The sequence below is a fragment of the Gekko japonicus genome, unplaced genomic scaffold (genome assembly GCF_001447785.1).
Source record: "Gekko japonicus isolate JY-2015 unplaced genomic scaffold, Gekko_japonicus_V1.1 scaffold2190, whole genome shotgun sequence".
Classification (NCBI taxonomy): Eukaryota; Metazoa; Chordata; class Lepidosauria; order Squamata; family Gekkonidae; genus Gekko; species Gekko japonicus.
The window spans coordinates 172,587-196,118 of record NW_015165882.1 but is presented as its reverse complement, the minus strand read 5'-3'; the positions used below and the strand labels follow the sequence as shown (position 1 = coordinate 196,118).

The following is a 23,532-nucleotide window of genomic DNA, read 5'->3' as shown; positions in this document are numbered from 1 at the left end:
CCCCCCCCCCCCCCCCCCGCTTTATCTTGTGCTTGTGACCGCACCCTAGGTTGTTTGGCCTTTGTTTTTATAAATAAAGTTTTTTGTGGTTTTATACAAATTGGAGTGAGTTTACTGGCCAAACCCAGATAACTATTTCCAGTGCCACGGCTACCATCTACCACAAAATTTATTCTGTCCCCCACCCCTTTCTCAGCCTACTGTTGTCACACTCTGGAGCTAAGATTTGCAGAAGCCTCTATGCTTTGATTTTAGAAGGCTTGATTCCACAGTAGCTGAGTCATAATCCTCGGAATTCTGGCTTTTCTTTCTGCACTGAAAACTTCAGCCCCACCGGGGGGGGGGGAATTGCCCCACAAGCCACAAAATCCTGGCTACTGGCCTGCCTATACCCTCCCCTTCTGCCAGGGAACATAATTCCCCCCTCCTTCATTTTATTCTCATAATGATCGTTAGCTATGTTAACGATGAGAGGAAGAACAACCACTTTCAACTCATGGTTTCCGAACTTGTTTTGACAAACCGTGACTGACTAGTGGATTCTATGATTCTATGAATAGCCCACATTCAGAGAATCACATGAACTATAGTTCGTTTAATTAAATCATGGTTTTGTGGGACATGATAGAGTCATAGAGTTGGAAGGGACCTCCAGGGTCATCTAGTCCAACCCCCGCCCAATGCCAGAAATTCACAAATACCACCCCAACCCTCCAGTGACCTATATTCCATGCCCAGAAGATGACAAAAAATCTCCAGGATTCCTGGCCAAACTGGCTTGGAGAAAAATGCTTCCTGATCCCAAAGTGGCAATCAGCATTTCCCTGGGGCCATGAGAACTAAGCACTGAGGCAACCCTTCCTGCCCTCCCTCTCATGATCTGCCTAAGTTCACAGAATCAGCATTGCTGTCAGATGACCATCTAGGCTCTGCTTGAAAACCACCAGAGAAGAACAGCTCACCACCTCCCCTGGAAGCCTGTTCCACTGAGGAAGTTCTTCCTAATGTTTAGCCAAAAACTCTTTTGATTTAATTTCAACCCGTTGGTTCTGGTCCGACCTTCTGGGGCAACAGAAAACAACTCTGCACCATCCTCTATATGACAGCCCTTCAGGTACTTGAAGATGGTTATCATATCGCCTCTCAGTTGCCTCCTCTCCAAGCTAGACATGTTCTAGCTTGTCTATATCCTTCTTAAATTGTGGTGCCCAAAACTGAACACAATACTCTAGGTGAGGTCTAACCAGAGCAGAGTAAAGCGATACCATCACTTCACGTTACCTGGACACTACACTTCTGCTAATACAGCCCAAAATTGCATTTGCCTTTTTAACAACTGCATCACACTGCTGACATGTTCAGTGTATGGTCCCCTAGATCCTTTTCACACATAGTACTGCCAAGGCAAGTCTCCCCCAACCTATAATTATGCCTAAAAGAAGAACTTTACACTAATCCCTGTTAAACTTCATTTTATTTGTTTTAGCCCAGTTTTCCAACCTGTCAAGATCATCCTGTATCCTGACTCTGACTTCTACTATATTTGCTACCCCTCCCACTTTAGTATCATCTGCAAATTTAATAAGCATTCCCTCTATTCCTTCATCCAAGTCATTTATAAAGATGTTGAACAAAACAGATCCCAGGACAGATCCCTGAGGCACTCCACTTGTCACTCCTCTCCAAGAGGATGAGGAACCCTTAACAAGCACTCTGGGTGCAATCTATCAACCAGTTACAGATCCACCTAACAGTAATAGGATCCAACCCACATTTTACCAACTTGTCAACAAGAACATTATGTCGAACCTCATCAAAAGCCTTACTGAAATCAAGATAAACTATGTCTGCAGCACTCCCCTAATCCAGCAAGGTAGTAACTTTTTCAAAAAAAGAAATAGGGTTAGTATGACATGACTTGTTCTTGACAAACCCATGCTCACTTTGTGAGCCGGTTCACTAATGGGCCCAAGATTTTTGCATTGGCAAGGTGGGATATAAATTGAAAGTAATCAATAATAATAATAAATAAGATGTGGATTGTTGGGATCTGAAAACCAAGTCCTCATTGGGCACACTAACCTATCCTCCACACTTTGGGGTTGCCAACTCCCACTTGGAAATCCCATGAGATTTGGGGCCAATGGTTGCAGAGGGTGGAGTTTGGGGAGGGGAGGGGACACCATTGAGTCTGTCCTCTGCAGTTGTCATTTTCTCCTGGAGATTTTGGGGAAACTTCAGGCCTCACCTGGAGGTTGGCAGCCCTAAGAACTTCTCTGTGCTATAATAATGAAGAGCATCGAGGCCTTTGTCTGCTTTTTGTGTTGCTACTTTTCGATTTAAGGAAAGGAAGTGCAGCCAGTAATGACTAGGCTAGAGGGTGTATGCCCAGGGCTATTTTTAGGCAGGAACGCACAGGAACGGAGTTCCGGCTGGCTTCAGAGTTGGCCACGCCCACTACAGCCAAAACCTCTTCATGCGTGGCTACAGAGGGAAGGCCTGGAGAGCGACACACACACCCCGTGACTCTCAGGTGGGGGAGCCCTGGAATGATCCCCAGCCTGTCCAAGGGCCGGCTTGCCTGGGTTCCCTGCAGGGGCACGGGGCGCCCGGGCAAGCCAAGGGAAGGCATGGGGTGTGTGCCCTAATATGCTAATGAGCTGCACTGTCAGGGGTGTGGCCTAATGTGCTAATGAGTTCCTGCTGGGCTTTTTCTACAAAAAAAGCCCTGTGTATGCCAATAAAGGTTATTGGAATTGGACTAGGCTAGATATCACTGAATCATTCCCAGATTTTTGGGAAGGTTTCTGGTCCCATCGGATAGCTTTTAATGTGCACACATCTAAATATGGGGATGTGGTATCCCCCCACCCCCCACCCCAACATACCCAGTCTTCCTTTCAAAGAGAGGGCTCGTCTCGGCAAAACAATTAAAACATGACAGGCCCGACAGCCAGAATAACCCGAGGCGTGAGGAGGGGACGGAGGCGAAGATGTGTCAAGAGCTCCCTTACACAAAACCCCGCACAAGAAGCTCCCTTTATTGCATGCGACAGAATCAGAAGGGCTGGCTTCAAACGGAAACCGATTTAACATGATGTGTGTCAGGAGAAATAGCGCAGGGGGCGCTATCTGACGGCGGGTGCAGTGACCTGGAAATATTTTTTTTTCCCCAAAGGACTTCAAGGCAAGAGACAAATGCATCTGTCTGTTGGATCTGTGCAGGAGTTACTGCTCCCGGCCTGTGGAAAACACTGAGGAATGGGCTTCTGTAACGGCAGTCGTTCCCAAGCACCACAATGCAAGAGAATGACTCGTCTAGTGTGCCACGAGGAGCACACATTTAAAGGCTGGAGGAAGCTTACAAAGAAGGTTGCCTACTGCATCTCTGCATGATCTCCTGCTTCGTCTTTGCATCTTTCCGATCAGTCCTCTGCGCCGCTGCGCTGATGGGATTTGATCAACCCCAATGCAGACGTGCAACAGAATTATTCACCTGGCCCCAAAAGAGGCCACCCGTCGTGTCTCTGCATGACATACTGCTCTGTCCTTGTTTCTTGTCTATCCATCTGCAGCATCTCTGCAACGGATGGGATTCAAATCAGCCCCAATGCAGACATGCAGGAGAATGGCTTGTCCCGTTCCTGCCCCACCCCTGAATAGGCTACATAATGCTTCTTTGTACAAAACATAATTCCAGTTTTGTCTCCTTTCAACCAGAGTCTGGTGGGAGGGGGGTGTCATTATGTCTTAGGTGCAAACGAAATCATTGAAATGATCCCAATGCAGATTTTTTTTTTTGGCTGTCAAGTCACTGCTGATTTATGACAACCCCATAGGGTTTCCAAGGCAAAAGACGTTCAGAGGTGGTTCGCCATTGCCTGCCACTGCATCACGCCCCTGGTATTCCTTGGTGGCCTCCCTTCGAAACCCTGACCAGGCTCGACCCTGCTTAGCTTCTGAGATCTGACAAAACTGGGCTGGGCTGGGCTATCCAGGTTAGAGCCCCACCACGGATACACAGCACAATGATCCAGTTTATAGATGGCTGCCTGTTGGATCTGTGTATGAGTCTCTGCTCTGGGCATGCAAAAACACTCAGAGTCGATAACGCTTAAATACTCCAGGACGAATCTGACAGGAGCTGTACACGTCACAAACAGTGTTCCCTCTAAGCTGAGTTAGTGTGAGCTAGCTCACAGTTTTTTAGCCTCCGGCTCACACATTTTTGTCTTACCTCAGGAAGGAGGGCTCCAGAGCAAACTGATTTCTGCAGCAGCCAAGTTGCATGCTCACAACTTTAATGTCAGTAGCTCACAAAGTAGAGTTTTTGCTCACAAGACTTCACAGCTTAAAGGGAACATTGGTCACAAATACTGCTAACTCCCCCCCCCCCCCCCCCGGCCCCACACACTACGGATGAGCAATATGTAATTGTACTAACCATAACCAGCCTTGTAAATTGTCACTTGCCTGGTGACCGGGATTTGTTCAAAAGGTGCCTCCAGAGGACCGGGAAGAAAAGGCAGAGCATTATGTAACGGAGGCACCCAAAGTGTCAGTGAAAACCGAGGCAGTGGGCCGAACGCTTTGGACCAAGGAATCCTAGGCTTGTGGCCATGAGACACACAGGCCGACAAGTGAAAACGGCTCAGAACAGTACAGTTCCCAGCGCCCAGTGGCAATAAGAAGCCGCAGGACCAGGGAGGGAGCTTTTTCCCCGGGCTCCAGCAGGCTTCGTGCGGCAGAGACAAAAACACAAGGGGAACATCCCTTCCTCGGAATCTCGTTTCCCACGCGGGTCCCCCAGAGTGGCCGGCCTGCCTGCTCCAATTAACGTGGCAGGCATTGACGGCGGCGAAGCGCTCCGCGAGGAGAAAAGACGGGCTGTGCGCGCTTCTGTCTCCCTTCCTCCTCCTCCCAGCCTTGTCTCTTCGTGAGCGATGCCTGACGAGCAAAACGTTCTCGTCGCTGTGACAGGTAGGAAAGCAAGGCCTGTCCTTTGCAAAGGCCCCCCCCGGGGTGCCAAGCGCTTCTGTGCACAGGAGCGGGTGGGTGGGAGTGTTGCCTCACTCACCGGTCGGATCCCTCTCCACGGTGGTGGTGAGGAGCAATGTTCCCTCTAAGGGGTGGAGTCTTGTAAACAAAAATTCTACTTTGTGAGCCACTGGCATTAAAGTTGTGAGCGAGCGATTTGGTTACTGCATACATTAGTTTGCTTCAGAGCCATTCTTCCTGAGCTAGGACAAAAATCTGTGAGCTGGAGGCTAAAAAAAACTGTGTACTCACTCACACTCACTCAGCTTAGAGGGAACCCTGGTGAGGAGGCCACCCAGCACTGGGGGCCATGGAGAGCAGATGAGCAGATGATTCTCCCTCATGGGGTGAGTGACATTCATTGGGTTGCGTGGAGGAAGCAAAGAAGATCATGGGGGTGGGGGGAGATAGATACCACTGGGGTGGGACTCACTTCTCACAAGTCCAATTACCCCAGTCATTCAGTCCTTCGATGTAGGAACTCCCAGTTATGCTAATGAGTTCCCCTAGCTCTTTTTCTACGAAATGACCCCTGGGAAAGTGACATCCATTCACAGCTGATTTGCGGCAATCCCAGAGGGCTTCCAAGGCAGGCGATGGACAGAGATGGTTTTGCCACCGCCATGCCTCTGGACCGCGACCCTGGACTTCCTTAGTGGTCTCCCATCCCAGTGCTAACCAGGACTGACCCTGCTGAGCTTTTGGGAACTGATGAGATCGGGCTAGCCTGGGCCATCCAGGTCAAGGCAAGAGACAGACAGAGGCGGTCTGCCATGGCCTGCCTCTGCGTAGCGACCCTGGGCTTCCTTGGTGGGTCTCCCATCCCAGAACAAACCAGGGCCGACTCTGCTTAACTTCTGAAATCCAATGAGATCTTGGGCCCTGCAGATCGGGGTTTTTAAAAACATAGGTAAAGGTAAAGGTTTCCCTTGCTCGAAAGCCAGTCGAATCCGACTCTAGGGTTGCGGTGCTCATCTCCGCTTCCAGGCCGAAGAGCCAGCGCTGTCCGAAGACCTTTCCGTGGTCATGTGGCCGGCATGACTAAACGCCAAGGCGCACGGAATAGAAGAAGATGAAGAAGAAGAGATTGGATGTATACCCCGCCCTTCACTACCGAAAGGGTGTCTCAGAGCGGCTGACAAACTCCTTTCCCTTCCCCTCCCCACAACAGACACCCTGTGAGGTAGGAATAGTTCCAGTTAAATAAATGTGCCAGGAGGGGCGGGGAGGGGAGGGAAGTAAGATTCCCGTTTTTGAAGAGGGCCAAGAGAACCTTGCAGGTAACAGAGCTACATTCGCAATGGTGCGATCCCGAGCAGAGTGACACCTTTCTAAACCCATTGATGTCAACGGGTTTAGCATGAGCTCAAGTGGTTAAGACGCTGAACTGCAGGCTGTGGAAGGTCAGCAGTTCAGCAGTTCAAGACCCGGGTGCCGCAAGACGGGGTGAGCTCCTGTCTCTAGTTCCAGCTCCTACCAACCTAGCAGTTCGAAAGCAAGAAATTGCAAGTAGATAAATAGGGACCACTTCGGTGGGAAGGTAACAGCGTTCCATGCGCCTTGGTGTTTAGTCATGCCGGCCACATGACCACGGAAACGTCTTCGGACAGCGCTGGCTCTTCGGCTTTGAAACGGAGATGAGCACCGCAACCCTAGAGTCGGATTCGACTGGCTTTCGAGCAAGGGACCCTTTACCTTTACCTAACTCTCTTTAGGATGGCACCGCCAGATCATCCAATGGAAATCAATCGTGGCGAGCATGTAGGATTGGGGATTTTCATAGCAGGATCCAGCGGCAGCCATCAGCCTGCATGCGGCCGGTTTTATGGGAGGGCGGACCTGGGTTCAAGGACCCACTCTGGGCGATTGCTCTCTTGCATCCTAGCCCAGCTCAGAGGGCTGTTGAAAGGATTGGCTGGAAGGAATCCACAGATGCTGCCAGGAGCTCTTTGGAGGGACAGTGGGATGAGAATCAAGCAAACAAATATCCCAATTTTCTTCATGGACCCCTTGAGGCAGTTTAGCAACCACACTATAAAAACACGGGGAAATAAGATTAAGCCATAAAACCACACAAATAAACACCACTGGTGAAAAGTAGGCCGTTACAGAGAATCAAAAATCAATGTCTTACACCAGAAAAACAAACAAACCCATATAAGTTCTATTCAAAGAAGCTCAGATTCCTGGTTATCCCCTCCCCTGTATTTTAGCTTCACGACACCCCTGTAGGGTAGGCTAGGTGGCCAAGGACTGATTGGCTCAAGAGCCATCGGTTACAGTTTGCGACAAACACGTCAAGACCAATGTTCCCTCTAAGCTGTGGAGTTTTGTGAGCAAAAATTCTTCTTTGAGAGTTACTGTCATTAAAGTTGTGAGCGAGTGATTCGGTTACTGCATAGATTAGTTTGCTCTGGAGCCATCCTTCCTGAGCTAAGACAAAAATGTGTGAGCCGGAGGCTAAAAAACTGTGAGCCAGCTCACACTAACTCAGCTTAGAGGGAACACTGGTCAAGACGTGCCTTAACATTTAGTCTGATCTTGAGGCTGTAACGCCTTCTGGCTGGACAACTCTCTTCCTTGATAAGGACACTGAGGAGAGTAATCATCAAAACAACGTTTATAAAGAGGCCAACGAGCTAACCATTACACCATACTGCCTCTCCAGTATTTAGATACCTATACGGCATTAAAAGTGCGAGAGGGTGGGATCAGAAATCAGATGGGGCCATGAGGGAGAGAATACCCGTGTTTCAGACCCACCACAAAATCCCTCTATCCAGTCTGGTTTTTTGTCTTGCCCTGTCACCAAGGAACTCATGTTTTCCTTGCCTGTTTTATCCTCACAACAACCCTGTGAGGTAGCAGCAGAAAAGAGCAAGAGTCCATTCCAGTATAACATTATAACACAATACGTAATCCAGCGTTACATAAACAGCATAAACACAGGTTAGGTGCACAACTCATGCTACTTCTAAACGTAACTAAGTTTTCCAACTATTTCTTTTACATGTCTAGTTCAGAGAATTCGGTTGTTTAAATATCTCTCGTTAAACAGCATTATTTTAAATTTTGCATTGGCTATGTCTGACCAATCGAATTGTGTCAAGGAAATTTTATGTAGGATGGGACTCCAAATACTGAGAGGGTTATAGAATTCACACTCGTTTTTGGATGTGGAGTCATAGATTGAGAGATTCTCCAGCATGAAGATGTCCCATACCTTATTGATCCATTGAGACAGCGTTGGTGAGTTTTTGTTTTTCCAATTCTTTGCTATGGTCATTTTTGCTGCTAACATTAGTAAATTAACTAATTGTTGAGTTCTTTCAGGGGGACGAATTTGTGGCCAGAGGTGTAGAAGCATCAGTTCCGGTGTTAAAGGTAAGTCAGTGTTTGTTATTTGTTTGATTTGATTAAAAAAGCAAGTGTCTAACAACATTTGTGGCAAGAAGTGAACAATGACTCACGAGAGCTCCTCCCCTGCCACAAATTGTGTTAGTCTTGAAGGTGCTCCTGGACTCTTGCTCTTTTCTCCCGCTACAGACAAACACGGCCGCCCATCTTGATCTACCTGAAGAAGTGAGCGGTGACTCAGGAAAGCTCCTACCTGGCCACAATTGTTGTTAGCCTCGAAGGTGCTCCTGGACTCTTCCTCTTTTCTATTGCTATAGACAGACTAATGCGGCCACCCACCTTGACCTGTGAGGTAGGTTAGGCTGAGGATGTGTGACTGGCCCCAGATCACCCAGCAAGCTTCCATGGCAAGGTGGAGATTTGAACGCGGGTCTCCCAGATCCTAGTCCAACACTCTTGACTACCACACCGGAGCATTTAGGGATTTTCTAAAGCATGTGAGAACAGACATCGCCTGGCCCCCGATATGAACAAGGATGGAAAATCCCACCAAAAAGGTACCCTCCACCCTGAAAGATACATGGAGAGGGACCTCAAATGAGATCTCCACAATACTGTACAGTATAGCAGTTAGGGTTGCCAACTGGGTTGGGACATTCCTGGAGAGTTGGTTATTGTGAGGATAAACTGGGGCAGGTGAAACCGCATATGCTGCCTTGAGCTCATTGCAGGAAGGGTGGGACAGCATTAGACAGATTTTTCTATTGCAGGGACCCTGGAAAGCCACTGCCAGCCTGATGCTGAGGGACCAGAGGTTTGAGTCAGTCTAAGGCAGCTTCACGTATAGGGTGGCCAGCTCTGGAATGGGAAATTCCTGAAGATTTGGGGGGGGGGGGGAGTCTGGGAAGGGGAGGGCTTGGGGAGGGAAGGGACTCAGTGATGTGTGATGCCACAGAGTAATGCCATGGGAAACCTGAATTTATTTGGCTCCATTATACCCTACGGGGACCATCCCCATAGGGTATAATGGAGAAGGGATTTAAACTTTAAATGCTTGCTGAGTTCACTTGTCAAGTCATGCTGCCGTCACTGCGCAACTCTGCAAGGGAACTCAGCAAGCATTTAAAGTTTAAATCCCTTCTGAGTTCACTCGCCGAGTCATGCTGCCACCATGGCATGACTCCACAAGTGAACTCAACAAGTGCTTGCTCACTCGCTGAATTATGCCATAGTGGTGGTGCGACACTGCAAGTGAACTCAGCAAGCATTTAAAGTTTAAATCCCTTCTGAGTTCACTCGCCGAGTCATGCTGCCACCATGGCATGACTCCACAAGTGAACTCAACAAGTGCTTGCTCACTCGCTGAATTATGCCATAGTGGTGGTGCGACACTGCAAGTGAACTCAGCAAGCATTTAAAGTTTAAATCCCTTCTGAGTTCACTCGCTGAGTCATGCTGCCACCATGGCATGACTCCACAAGTGAACTCAACAAGTGCTTGCTCACTCGCTGAATTATGCCATAGTGGTGGTGCGACACTGCAAGTGAACTCAGCAAGCATTTAAAGTTTAAATCCCTTCTGAGTTCACTCGCCAAGTTATGCCACCGTGATGGCACGACTCGGCAAATGCTTGCTGAGTTCCCTCTCTGAGTTATGCCCCAGTGGCAGTGCGACTCTGCAAGTGAACTCAGCAGTTCACTCGATTCGGCGAGTGAACTCAGCATTTAAAGAGACCATGGTCTCTTTAAATGCCTTCAAGCCGCGCCCAAATAAAAGCTGAATAATATTGGCTTTTATTCAGCTGCAACTATTTCAGTAGCTGAACACAGATCCCTGATATGTATTTGGTTGAATAAATACCCGAAAAATACCTTATCAGATTTTTTTATATTTATTCAGCTTTGTATATACCAAGCGCACACCCTTAGTTATAACAGCCTTTGGGAAATGAAGGGTTTCCATGGAAACACTACTCCAACAATCAGGCAGAGAGAGAAGCTGGATAACAAGAGGATATTTCCTAGTGTCTGCAGTCTGACCATTAAAGCCTCCTTTTAACTGGGGACAGGGAAGCCGCTGAAATCCAGACTTCGGCTGCCTGTTCCTCAGGACCCCCCTGGGTTCCCCTTGGCCACATCCAAAGGCCAGTAATTTCATTAAACTAAAATGGCAGACCTATTTGTTTATTTTATTTACTTCATTGCAGAGATTGGAAGGCCCGGGAAGAAAACAGAAAAATTGTGTGTGTGTGTGGGGGGGAAACCGTTCCCCTCGCTTTTTTCCTGAAAAAAAATTGGGGAAGAAAGATTACGGAATATTTTCTTTTACGATGACAAATAACATATTTATGGCAATAGACCCAAGTCTGTGTCCAGTGGCACCTTTAATACCAACAGAGTTTAATTCTGGCGATAAGCTTTTGTGTGCACACACACTTCATCAGCTACATAGATACATCTGATACATACTATGTATTTGATGAAGTGTGCATGCGCACGAAAGCTTATACCCAGTATTAAACTTTGTTGGTCTTGAAGCTGGACCCAAACTTGGTTCTGTTGCTTCAGACCACCACTACAACCCATCTGAATGTATGTTTATGACAAGGTGTTCATATATTTAATCCTCCCAGATTATTTCTAAAAACTATGTAACAGGAAGACTTTTATGTAAGACCATATAAAATATCAAATCATTGCAATTCCTGTACACTGAAGATACAGGCTCTTTTTGTAGCAGGTACTCATTTGCATATTAAGCGACACACCCCTAATGTAGCCAATCCTCCAAGAGCTTACAGTAGCTCCTGTAAGAAGCTCTTGGAGAATTGGCTACATTAAGGGGGTGTGGCCTAATATGCAAAGGAGTTCCTGCTACAAAAAGAGCCCCATGGAATACTGAGAAAATGCTGAGAATACAATTTGGTTTTCATTGTTTTTTGTTTGTTTTTTTTGCCTACTCTCATAAACTGGCCAAAGAGGTTCCTTATAGTTCAGGTGTTCTTTACATTTCAGGACCTTGTAGTTCCATTTGTAACAACAACAACAAATTTAAAAAGTAAATTTATTATTTTAGTTATTTTTTGAATAAGCTGTACTTTTCATATATCCAACATGATACTTTTATGCCATGCCAATTTATGCACACTGCATTTTATGTTCCCAAAGTAACGAAGTGACTTTCAATCCGCAAAAACTACTAATATTGCATTTTTTTCAATTCCCCCCAAAATTTCTGTTTCTTTATGGGGTGGAAAAGGAGGGGGGATAGTTTTTTCCCATGGCTTCAAAATTCCAGGAACTTTTACATCTCTGTTTCATTGATACCCTGCCTGTCTCCCCAATGGGCACCGAAAGTAGCTGACATCATTCTCTTCTCCATTTTACCCTCACAGCAACCTTGTGTGGCAGGCTAGAATGACAGTGTGTGATTGGCCCAAGATCACCTAGTCAGCTTCCATTGCAGAGTGGGGATTCGAACCTGAGTCTCTCAGATCCATCCTAGTCTGATCTTCTAACCACTACACCATGCAGGATCTCAATGGTGGGAGGTGGGGTTACATTTAATAGCACTAACAAGGACAGAAGACAACTACCTCCACGGTTTTCACTGTCTGCAGGCTTCACCTGGATTGGACGTGCCATCTGCAGAGAGAGAGAGAGAGAGAGAGAGAGAGAGAGAGAGAGAGAGAGAGAGAGAGAGAGAGGGAGAGAGAGATCAAATGTTAAAACGATGGGCCGCATCATTCATGTCCAGTAGCACCTTTAAGACCAATAAAGTTTTATTCTGGGTATAAGCTTTCATGTGCAAGTATGCACCATTTGAAGTCGATTAACTACAGTCAGGCTCAGTTGAGACATAATGTAAAACCAGGGGTTAATTAAACTAATGTTGGTTAGTGTGGCTGTCTGAACATGAGAAGAGACAGGAACAGAGAGAAACTGTGAGCTAGCTCACACTAACTCAGCTTAGAGGGAACACTGGTCCTGTATACAGTGTAATCTGACATTTTGCAGCGGAAAATAGCTAGTCACATCCCTAGCAGGCCCATAGCCAGAACATTTTTAGGGGGGAGGAATGAGTACAGTGGTTGTCAGTCCATCATCATTTTTTTTTACTTTATTATTTATACTCTATTAGTTATTTATCAATTTTCGACTCGAGACTCAAAGTATATGGTATAGAACATTGTAATGAAAGATCTAATAACAATGCAATAGGACTAAGTGTACAGAAATTCCAAAAATGCAAAAAAAACACCAAGGATCAAACATGTTGTGTCAAGCAACGTAGAAAATGGAATTACAAAAAATGAAAACAATGTCCTGGCCCCACTGGTGGACCTCCTGATGGCACCTGGTATTTTTGGCCACTGTGTGACAGAGTGCTGGACTGGATGGGCCATTGGCCCATCCAACATTGGCTTCTCTTAGTCTGCTCTGGAGCCCTCCTTCCTGAGCGAAGACAAAAACGTGTGAACTGGAGGCTAAAAAACGGTGAGCTAACTCACACTAACTCAGCTTAGAGGGAACAACGCAATGTTCCCTCTAAGCTGTGGAGTCCTGTGAGCAAAAATTCTATTTTGTGAGCTACTGGCATTAAACTTGTGAGCGAGCGATTTGGCTACTGCATAAATTAGTTTGCTCTGGAGACATCCTTCCTGAGCTAAGATAAAAACATGTGAGCTGGAGGCTAAAAAACGGTGAGCTAACTCACACTAACTCAGCTTAGAGGGAACACTGGTCACAAGCTAGCCCACTGCGACAGCTGGTACCCAGGACACCATCTTCTATTTTATTTATTTTTTGGGAGGATTTTTTTAGGACACCATCTTCTAATGCCAGCTCTGACTGCAATGCTTGGAAGGTTCTTTGCCTTCTGGGAGACAGGGTGGTGTGGCAATTAGAGTACAGAGTTCGAATCTGGTTCAGATCTCGACCCAGTCAGGAAGCCAGCTGTGGGAGCCCCACCCCCCCATATCCTAACCTCCCTTGCAGAACTGCTGTGAGGAGGATCAAATGGGGAGAGGACAACTTTGGAGGAAAGGTAGGGTAAAAACGCACAAGATAGTTTCATGCCGTCCTTTGTGCTTCAGTTTACAGGTCGGTGCTCAGCCTCTGAAGAGGCAGGATGTTCAGATCTGACCTCCGCCCCACGGAGATGTTGGGTGGTCTGCCATCTCTTGCCTCTTCTGTTTGCAATGTGGATAGAATAATCCTGGCCTACCTCATAAAACTGTTGAGAGGAGCACCGCAAGAGAATGCTCAGGGAGTGCTTTGGAAAATGCTGCGGCCGGCTATCGTCTCGCTTGACTAGTGCTTATGGAGTTTGAATTGTAAACCGACTTGAATGCAGCGGCAAGGGGGGGGGGGCGTATGAACGCATTGCATGTATAAATAACAATAAAGAGGACAGAATCGCCGGGGCTTAGAGAGACATCCGGCAGCATCTGCTACCAGAGAGGCAAAACAGGGAGAGGGAACTGTGTGCAGGCATGTTACATCCATGAGCACGCATATCTGCGCATGTGTGCACAGAGCCCAAAATGCACAGGGTTCCTCCCTCCCCTTGAGAGATTTCACTTCTAGATCTACCAGGGAGGGCCTTGACATGCTGTCTAATGTACATTTTAAAAAGGCCTCTCTCCAAAAAGGGAAAAACAAGGCCAGGAAATGTGCGACTTGTGCGCCAACCATGGCCTAAACCCCATCCCCTCAGCTGCTCATCTTCCCCCTCTCTCTCCTCCTCCTCCTCCCCCCCCCACCCCACTTCTCCTTCCCAGTAGACGTGTCACTCCACGGGTTAAAAAGGAGGGGGGGAGCATCACCATGGCAACGGCCGTGTGCCACTGGGAACTTGACATTTGTGGTTGCCATGGCAACTGGCTCTTGGGGCTTTTCTCTCAGCTTTGGGGGGGGGAGGTGGCAGGAGGGGGGGTGGAGAGAAAATATTAGCTGTTTCATAGGGTCTTCCTGGGAACTTTTGTGTGCATGTGGAAGGGAGAGATTTCAGAGTTGCCGACTCATCCGGTCCGTTGTTATTTTGGTGCGGGGTGGTGGTGGTGGTTTGCTTATATATCTAAAGCTGCATTTTGTATTAGGACCCACCCACAAAACATACCCAAACCCCACCAAGCCCCCATCTTCATCCCTTACCCCACATGCCAGACTTTCTGTTCTTTATCAATATATTACCGTCTTATCGGGGTTGCCAACTCTGGGTTGTGAAATTCCTGGAGATTTGGAGGGTGGGGTTTGGGGAGGGAAGAGAGTTTGACTGGGCACAGTGCCATGGAGTCCACCTTCCAAAGCAGCCAATTTCACCGGGGTGGGGGGATTACCTTTGTAGACAGGAGATTGGCTTAGGGGTGCCAGGCCCCCTGGCCACTAGTGGGGGGCGTGGGTTGCCAGCCCCAGGTTGGGAAATGCCTGGAAATTTAACTCTCCTCACTGTTTTTGGATGAATAAGAAATAAGTAGGTCTGGGTCAAGGTTCCCTCTAAGCTGCGGAGTCCTGTGAGTAAAAATCCTACTTCGTGAGCGACCGGCATTAAACTGGTGAGCCGGCAATTTGGCTGCTGCAGAAATTAGTTCGCTCTGGAGCCATCCTTCCTGAGCTAAGCCAAAAAGCTGTGAGCCAGAGGCTGAAAAACTGTGAGCCAGCTCACCCTAACTCAGCTTAGAGGGAACACTGGTCTGGGTTGGAAAATACCAGGGGACTTTGGGGGTGGATCCAGGAGAGAGCAGGGTTTGGGGAGGGGAGGGGCCTCAGCATGGCCCAATGCCACAGAGACCACCCTCCAAAGCAGCCATTTTCTCCAGGAGAGCTGATCTCTGTCAGCTGGAGATCAGTTGTAAAAGCGGGATATCTCCAGGCCCCACCTGCAGGCTGGCAACCCTAGGAATAAGGAATGAATAAGGAACTGGGAATAAGGAACCAACTTCAGCCTCGTGAGGAAGGGGGCCTTAGTGAGGAACGATGCCACGGAGCCTACCCTCCAAAGCGTTTGTTTTCTCCAGGGGAACTGATCTCTCTGCAGTCCGGAGATGAGCTGTAATTCCGGGGGATCCCCAGGTCCCACCGGGAGGTTGGCATCCCTCTCAGCTGTAATCCCGGGACGTCTCCGGGCCCCACCCAGAAGATGGCAACCCTCTCTTATCTCATCCTTCCTCTGAGGAGCTTCAGAAGACACCTTGGGCTGTGCCTTCCTTCCGTCCTTGGACCCTCATCGTAACAACCTGCGAGGCAGGCTAGAGGGAAAACGCAGCTGACAGGCGGAAAGCGCAAGGGAGCTTCAAGGCCGGATTTCCCTGAGGTCAAAGCCCCCTTTTGTTACCGGGGGGAGCCGGCACCTCCACCTTGCCGTGGTTCTGTGGGAATGCTGGGAAACCACAGGACAAAGGGCCGAGCTAAATTGGACGGGGGGCGCGCGCGATGTATTCCTGTGTCCACCACCCGTTCACAATGAATGGCTGATCTATTTTTTGTTTTCCAAAAATGGAACATGCAGGCGGCCGCCGGGGGGGGGGGGCCTGAATGCTGCTTCGTTGCCTTGCCTTGCCTTGTCTTGTCTCGCTGCACGCATTCTGGCGCTGCTTCTGCTCCCAGCCCCGTTCCAAGCCCAGAATTCAGCAAGGCTAAAAAGCTACAGAATCAGGTGGGGGGAAGGAACAGGGTGGGTGCCAGGCCTGCATTCAGAAACTTTACGGTGAGAAGGTTGCCAACCTCAAGGTGGGGGCTGGGATTACAAGTGATACACCCCAGGCTGCACAGACCAGTTCCCCTGGAGGAAAGGCCGGCTTCACAGGCCAGGCTCTCCAGCGTCACACCCCTGGCTGCAGAGCTCCCTCCCTGGACACCACCACAAAATCTCCAGGAATCTCTCAAGGCAGAGCTTGCAACCCTGGTCGCTGGAGAACTCCCTATCACTATTACAACTGATCTCCACGTAGGGATGCCAGACACGCCCGGTGGGGGCAGGGGTCCCTCTCTGCTGCCCCTCGCCTCTCCACAACTGGCGAGTTGGCCGGCGGGGGGGGGGATTACTCCCCCCAAAGGGAGGAACACTGGAAACTAACACAACTTGTGTATGTTACTTGGCAGTGACGTAGGCTTCTACCATAGAGTTTTGCCCCAAAACCAGAGTGTCGGCCTCCGACGTGCCTATGACACTTCTGGGTCATGTAGGCACATCGCAGTTAACTTCCAGCATTCCTCCCTGCTCCCTGTAAGTGCAACTCCCATTCACCACCAGCTGCTCCCCCCCCCATCTCCCTCCTTCTCCTAACAGGGAATAGGAGCTGGGAGGACTCGTATGCTAGATAGGTTTTCAAGAAGGAAATTCCTGGAGATGACAGTAAAAGAAGCCTTGACCTGGGTTGACCAGGGTCAAGGGGAAGGGGGAACAGAGAGAATAAAATATACAGGTAAGAGGAAATCGCTCTCTTTTCCTTGGGATGCTGAGCAGAACAGACCTCTTGTCTGAGGATGGAAGCAGGCAGCCATGTTTGGACAATGCAGCTGGTCTAGAGAGCTGGGAGCAACCTAAGGTAATGGAAGATCTTTCAAGAACTAGAATACCTAAGATAAAAGAGCCTGCCCTAATATTTCACCATCTGAGAGGGACAGAGGATTTGCATTTTACCAGTTTCTTTTGTTCTTGCTTCATTCCGGTGTGCTAAAACTACACTTGTAAACATTTTCTTTTAAATAAATACTTTAAACTTTTGATTCTGGAAGTGGTTCTCTGTACCACATAGACCCCCATTGTTTCGGACACACTATTTTAAAGGGGAGCCCCAGGAAGGGGGAAGGCAAGCAGTTGACAACTGGCTATTCCCCCAGGGGTGCACAAGGTATCAATCCGTCCCCTTGGTAGCCAGGTGCTGGGCTAGCAGGAGATACTGAGGCAAGGCCTCTGAGCTTGGAAGGGGAGCTGAGGGTCCTGATCCTTTCAGTGGGAAATCCCTATATTGATCAGGTGGTGGTGGCAGCTACTGGAGAGTAAGAGGAAAAGCCCCTCCAGGGAGTTGGCAATTTCAAAGTAAGCAAGGCGGAAACTGGGCCTGCAGGCCAGAGTGGGCCCATTCTGCCACAATTGGTATAAGCATCTGTATGCATGCCCAGGAAAGCTTATACCCAGAATCAAACTTTGTTCGTACCTTTGTTGGTACTAGTGGTATCTTTAAGGCCACTTCCCTTCCTCAGAGGCAAGATTTCCCCTCTGTTTTTCTTACTGACTGAGCTGCCCTAGTAATATGATCCCTTCTTGTCCCTCTGCTTGTCACACCCTATCATACTATAATATTTTCGCTGTGGTCTCAGACCAGGAACCTGAGGGAAGGATCAGGAGCCCACTTTAACTTAAGCAACTTAAATGGCACTCGAGGTATTTTGAAATTCAAAAATAACAAAATATTTTATTTAATATAAAGGGGGAAGGTCAGGTGAAATCAGTGGTGACATTTCTGAGGTAAAACCAGTACATGGACAGACTTTAGTTCTTCTGTTTCAGGCTAATGAGAGTGTCTTAAGCTATTTACAGATACTTAAATCTTGATGTTGAGAGGCTTTTGTTCCAGTGTTTCCCCAAACACTCGAGTACACTTTCTTTGAGTATTCTGTGACTCTTTTGGTTTCCAGAAGGCTGGTACACTCCTTCCAGTACCCAAACCCCATCTCTTGAAAAACCAGGACTCATCTTGAGTTTTGACCGGTTAAGGAAATTTTCTCTCTAGAAGAACTATCCCCTTTCCTTGGCCTGAATGGGAGTCTCCATCTAACTATGCACTCGTACTTGCCAACTTTCCCCCAGTTCTCCTGTCTGTGTTAAACTGCTCTCAGTCAGGGCTGAATTCTGAAACTGTCAGTACACAACTCTTCTCAGTGAACCAGTCCTCCTCAGCAACCAGTTCGGAAGTCTTTCTCTGCTCAGCTGATGCTAACCAATCAGATCTCTTGGAACATCCTGTCACTCAAGGCTCTCTGGCTCTGTGAAGAATTAACCCTTCACAGTTCTTTAGCTGTTTACACAGCACTTCTAAGCTTTTAAAAGTGCAGTCCGTAACACCAACAAAGTTTAATTCTGAGTTTAAGCTTTCATGTATCTGAAGAAGGGTGCATGCAAACAAAAACTTGTTCCCGGAACTGAACAAAGTTTGAGTCCAGTGGCACCTTTAAGGCCAACAAAGTCTTATTCTGAGTGGAAGCTTTCTGTGTAAACACACTTCTTCAGATACACAAAAGCTTATATCCAGAATTAGTTCTATTACTTCAGATCAACACAGCGACCCACCTGAATCATCCAAAGTAATATCGGTGGGTAGTCACAGTACCATAACTTGAAAGGCATGGGCTAAAAGAATATCATAACATGGAAATTAACTGTGTGCTAATGCCAAATGTACATGCCTCCCATGGACGTGTGCAGGAGCTGCCAGGGACAAAGATGTGCAGGGGCTTAGGCAGGCGTCATTTCCTGCAGGAGTGCACAGGAGCGGAGCTCTGGCAGTAAAGAGCCCAGGGGGTGGGGACATGCAACAAGCCCCACCCCCTGCTCCCAGCAGCCCCGAACCACAAGGAGCAAGAAGCAGCCAGGTAAGTTGCAGAGCCCCCTCCCCCCCATAGCAAGCCAAAACAGTCCAGTGACACCTTTAAAGCCAAGGTTTATTCAGGTACAAGATGTCGTACAAGCTCTCCCTCCTCTGCGAGGACGATCTCCACACCCCCCCCCCCCAATAGCTAGCAATTGAAAAGAGTCCAGTGGTGCCTGAGTGGTGGGTGTTGCCTTCTGACACACTTCCGGTGATGTCAGGGGGTGTGGCATACGCAATTAAGTTATGTTAATGAGTTATGCTAATGAGCTCCTGCACCTCTTTTTCTACTAAATGGCCCCTGGGCTTAGGAGAAACCTTCAGCACGGCACACTATCAGCTGTCTAGGGGAAAGTTATCTGCTTATGATCCTGCTAGGAGTCCTTTGTTGACTTTAATTAGCACACCTACAATTCTCCTCTCAAGAGAGGCTGCAGGGTGAAAGACTCTCTTTCTGTGTGTGTGGGGGGAGGTAATGCCTTTTAAAGACCTGCTAGGAAAGCTGGGGGTGGGGGGTGGGGGTGGGGGTGGGGAAGAAGGCAATTAGTCTTTAATTACTGAAACAGGAGGATCCCGAATTATATGTGCCTGGAAACCATTCTCTCTCCAACCTAGAAATCCACCCCCTGATACAATATGTTAAAGGTTCCAGTGTGTGGCTTCTGTGCAGTGAGGGGAAAAACATTCTGCACATGTGCAGAGTATCCGAAGTCTCAGCATTCAGGGCACGGACTATTCTGGGCTCAGATTTATTTAAATTCTCCCAACAGCCTTATTTTTCTGCACTGGGAAGTGGCAGGGCTTAAGACTGCCAGGACAGCACGTCCCCTCAGCCTTTTCCCTTCTGCAGTGAAGTATTTTTCTGAATTTTGTCGTGACAGATTCTACCGCTCGAACCTGCCTAGGCACTATGCAGCTCCAGTCCTTTAGCCCGAATCCCAGTTCTGTGGGGAGGTGAGGGCAGGATCTTGACTTCTATTATACAGTAGTAAGTGAAAGGCATTCTGTGCGTGCTCAGAGGATTGGAATTAATGATGAGAGGCAGATGCCAGGCTGAGCTAAATCAGGCATGCGTTTTTCTGCTCCTCCCCCCACAGCTCCATCTACTCCTAAGGCAAATTTCCTACTGCAAACAGATGAGGTAACCCACCCACCCCCAAACAGTGTAAATATGACAACTGTTTTCTGGCCAGTGTTTTCACTCATCACTGTGGACATGAAAGAAGAGAGAAACAAACAAGGAAGAAGCAAAAGGCCTGGGGAGAAGAGATGATAGAACAGAGCCATTGAGAATTAATTTGGTCAGGAAGAGTTAAACCACTCAGTTCCAGTCCTCTTGCAACTTTCCTCCCATAACTCCTCCCTTCCAGACAAGATCTGCTTGCACGTTTCCCCTTATACATTCACAACAAAAAGGGGATAGCTACTTCAGGGTTTTTTGTTTGTTTTTTTAAATGGAAGCTAGGAATTCATGGAGGGGGCACAGCATATTTCTGAAGGGGCATTGCCTCCATATGCCCCCTGGAGCTACAACCTGGCCTGCGCTCTCTTAGTGAAAACAACAACCCAGACCCCTATCACCAGCCCTGGACATGAACACATAGCTTGACCCTCCATTTATGATATTTGAAATAGAACTCATATCCTTTATTTATGTTGAAAAAATTAGTCCTCAGATTAGTGGCTAACAATAAAAATCAGTAAAAGAATAAGACCACTGGAACAAAACATGAAACATTTCTGAGACCATCTAGCTTCCTGAGTGTCCTTTTTTTTTTTTAAAGCAAGTTTCTAGTCCTTAAGACCAGTCCTTGAAAATTTGCAAGGAATGCCTGCTAAAAGTTCTGAGGTCAGTGGGACTGCAAAGATTTGCCATGCCCCACGACTCTACGCTCATCCCCGCCTCAAGCAGACGCAGGATAAATTCTGCCCAATGGAAGATTGCAGAATAAACAGGGACAAGAGTGTAACATCTGCAAACATTCACCTCTGTTTTCAAGGTCATGCAGTAACAATCATCCTACCACTTTGGTCAGTAAAGTTATTGGCCTTCCTCAGGTTTACTGCACAGTGTGCCAAGGCGAGGCACTGGAACAAAACATGAAACATTTCTGAGACCATCTAGCTTCCTGAGTGTCCTTTTTTTTTTTTAAAGCAAGTTTCTAGTCCTTAAGACCAGTCCTTGAAAATTTGCAAGGAATGCCTGCTAAAAGTTCTGAGGTCAGTGGGACTGCAAAGATTTGCCATGCCCCACGACTCTACGCTCATCCCCGCCTCAAGCAGACGCAGGATAAATTCTGCCCAATGGAAGATTGCAGAATAAGCAGGGACAAGAGTGTAACATTCTGCAAACATTCGCCTCTGTTTTCAAGGCCATGCAGCAACAATCATCCTACCACTTTGGCCAGTAAAGCTAGCGGCCTTCTTCAGGTTTACTGCACAGTGTGCCAAGACAGGATAGACTCGCCAACATAAATAAATAAATAAATAAAATAAGACAGGATAGACTCGCCAATAACTCTACGACGGCCTGGCAGGATAGTCCCCTAAGAAATTGGCCATCATATTGAACAGAAACCCAAAAGCACGCTGGAGTCATTCACTGCTCAAGAGCCTGCCAGATAACCCTGCCAGAGCCCAAAGGAGCCAGGCAAGGTTATCTGCCAGTATGTTGCCTCCATGGGATCAGGATGGGGGGGGGGGGCAGCCCATGTTCTCTGGAAATGGCACAACCAGGCATACCGTGCAGGGTGGCATGATGCTGAGCTGAACTCAAGCCCGTCTTATTCATAAACAGCAGGCCAGGGAGCCCCGACACGCTTTGGTGTTTGGGGCACTGTGTACGTGTCCTCCATTTTGCCCTCACAACAACCCTGCAAAGTAGGGGAGAAGGCTGTTGCTCAGTGGGTAGAGCAAGCCGACGGTTCCGGGTTCAGTCCCCAGCATCTCCAGTCAAAAGGATCCGGGGATGGGAAAGGTCTCAGCCTGAGAACCTGAGAGGCAGCTGCCAGTCCGAGCAGACGATATGCCCCCCCCCCCGGAATGACAAGTGGTCTGATTCAGTTTCATGAGATTGATAAGGGAGGTTAGGCTGAGTAACCAGCCCACAGACACATGCCCCCGCGCCCAGTGACAACATGGGGAAAACCTGCAGATTGCCTTCATGTTGACCGTAAGCTTACCCCGATGGATTAAGCAGCCAATCAAGGGGGACTCCTGAGGACAGAGAGGAGGAGGAGGAGAGGAGATTGGATTTATACCCCGCCCTTCACTACCCAAAGGTGTCTCAGAGCAGCTTACAAACTCCTTTCCCTCCCCCTCCCCACAACAGACACCCTGTGAGGTAGGTGGGGCTGAGAGAGCTCTGGCAGAAACTGCTCTTTTTCAAGAACAGCTCTTATCAGAACTACGGCTTGCCCAAGGTCATCCAGCAGGTGCAGTGGAGGAGTGGGGAATCAAACCCGGCTCTCCCAGATTAGAGTCCGCGCACTTAGCCACTACACCAAACTGGCTCCCCACCCTTCCAGTGAGATCCTGTTCTGCATCCGTGGGACCCCTCTGCTGCTATTTGGGAACGAACTCCCCACTGGAGATCCACCCACGTGTCTTCTATCACCTCACTGGATTTGGGATTCCTCTACCTGGGGAAGTCAAATCTTGAATCTGGAACCTTCTGCCCAACAGGCACCCTGCCACCCAGCTATGGACTCCCTCATGAGGAATTGCCTTATGCAGATGGCAGGTTATTGGGACCCCCCTGACATGACACTGTCCTACCCGACCAACAACCACTTTCAAGGGAAAGGCCGTGGCTCAGTGGCAGAGCATCTGCTGGGCATGCAGAAGGTCCCAGGTCAAATCCCCAGCATCTCCAGTTAAGGATCTCTGGTAGCGGGACTGGGAAAGATTTTCTGTTTCAGGGACCCCAGAGAGCCACTGACAGTCAGAGTAGACAATAATAATAGTAATAAGAGCCAGTTTGGTGTAGTGGTTAAGTGCGCGGACTCTAATCTGGGAGAACCGGGTTTGATTCCCCACTCCTCCACTCGCACCTGGCTGGATGACCTTGGGAAAGCCGTAGTTCTGACAAGAGCTGTTCTTGAAAAAGCTCTCTCAGCCCCACCTACCTCACAGGGTGTCTGTTGTGGGGAGGGGAAGGAGTTTGTAAGCTTCTCTGAGACACCTTTGGGTAGTGAAGGGCGGGATATAAATCCAATCTCTTCTTCTTCTTTATACCCCACCCTTCACTACCTGAAGGAGTCTCAGAGTGGCTTACAATCTCCTTCTCTTTCTCTCCCCGTAACAGACACCCTGTGAGGTAGGCGGGGCTGAGAGAGCTCTGAGAGAGCTGTCACTGACCCAAGGTCACCTGACTGGATGCATGTGGAGGACCGGGGAATCAAACCCGGTTCTCCAGATTAGAGTCTGCTGCTTTTAACCACGACACCATGCTGATAAACCGAGGGTCTTACTCGACATAAAGCATCATCACACGCGGGGGTCATTTCCTGCAGGAGCGGAGCTCTGGCAGTAAAAAGCCCAGGGGC

At 48.3% G+C, this 23,532-nt stretch overlaps 1 protein-coding gene across 3 annotated transcripts in view; it reads right to left on the bottom strand.

The window, feature by feature from the left end:
* The window catches only part of CELF5 (CUGBP, Elav-like family member 5), a 93,550-nt gene that overhangs the window by 31,573 nt on the left and 38,445 nt on the right, over positions 1–23,532 (bottom strand). For 2 of the 3 annotated variants that reach the window (XM_015411292.1, XM_015411294.1), the window contains exon 3: positions 11,987–12,038. In XM_015411292.1, coding sequence (XP_015266778.1) covers positions 11,987–12,038 — 52 coding nt within the window. The remainder of the gene's footprint in view (positions 1–11,986; positions 12,039–23,532) is intronic. The other variant, XM_015411293.1, reaches the window with a different exon arrangement.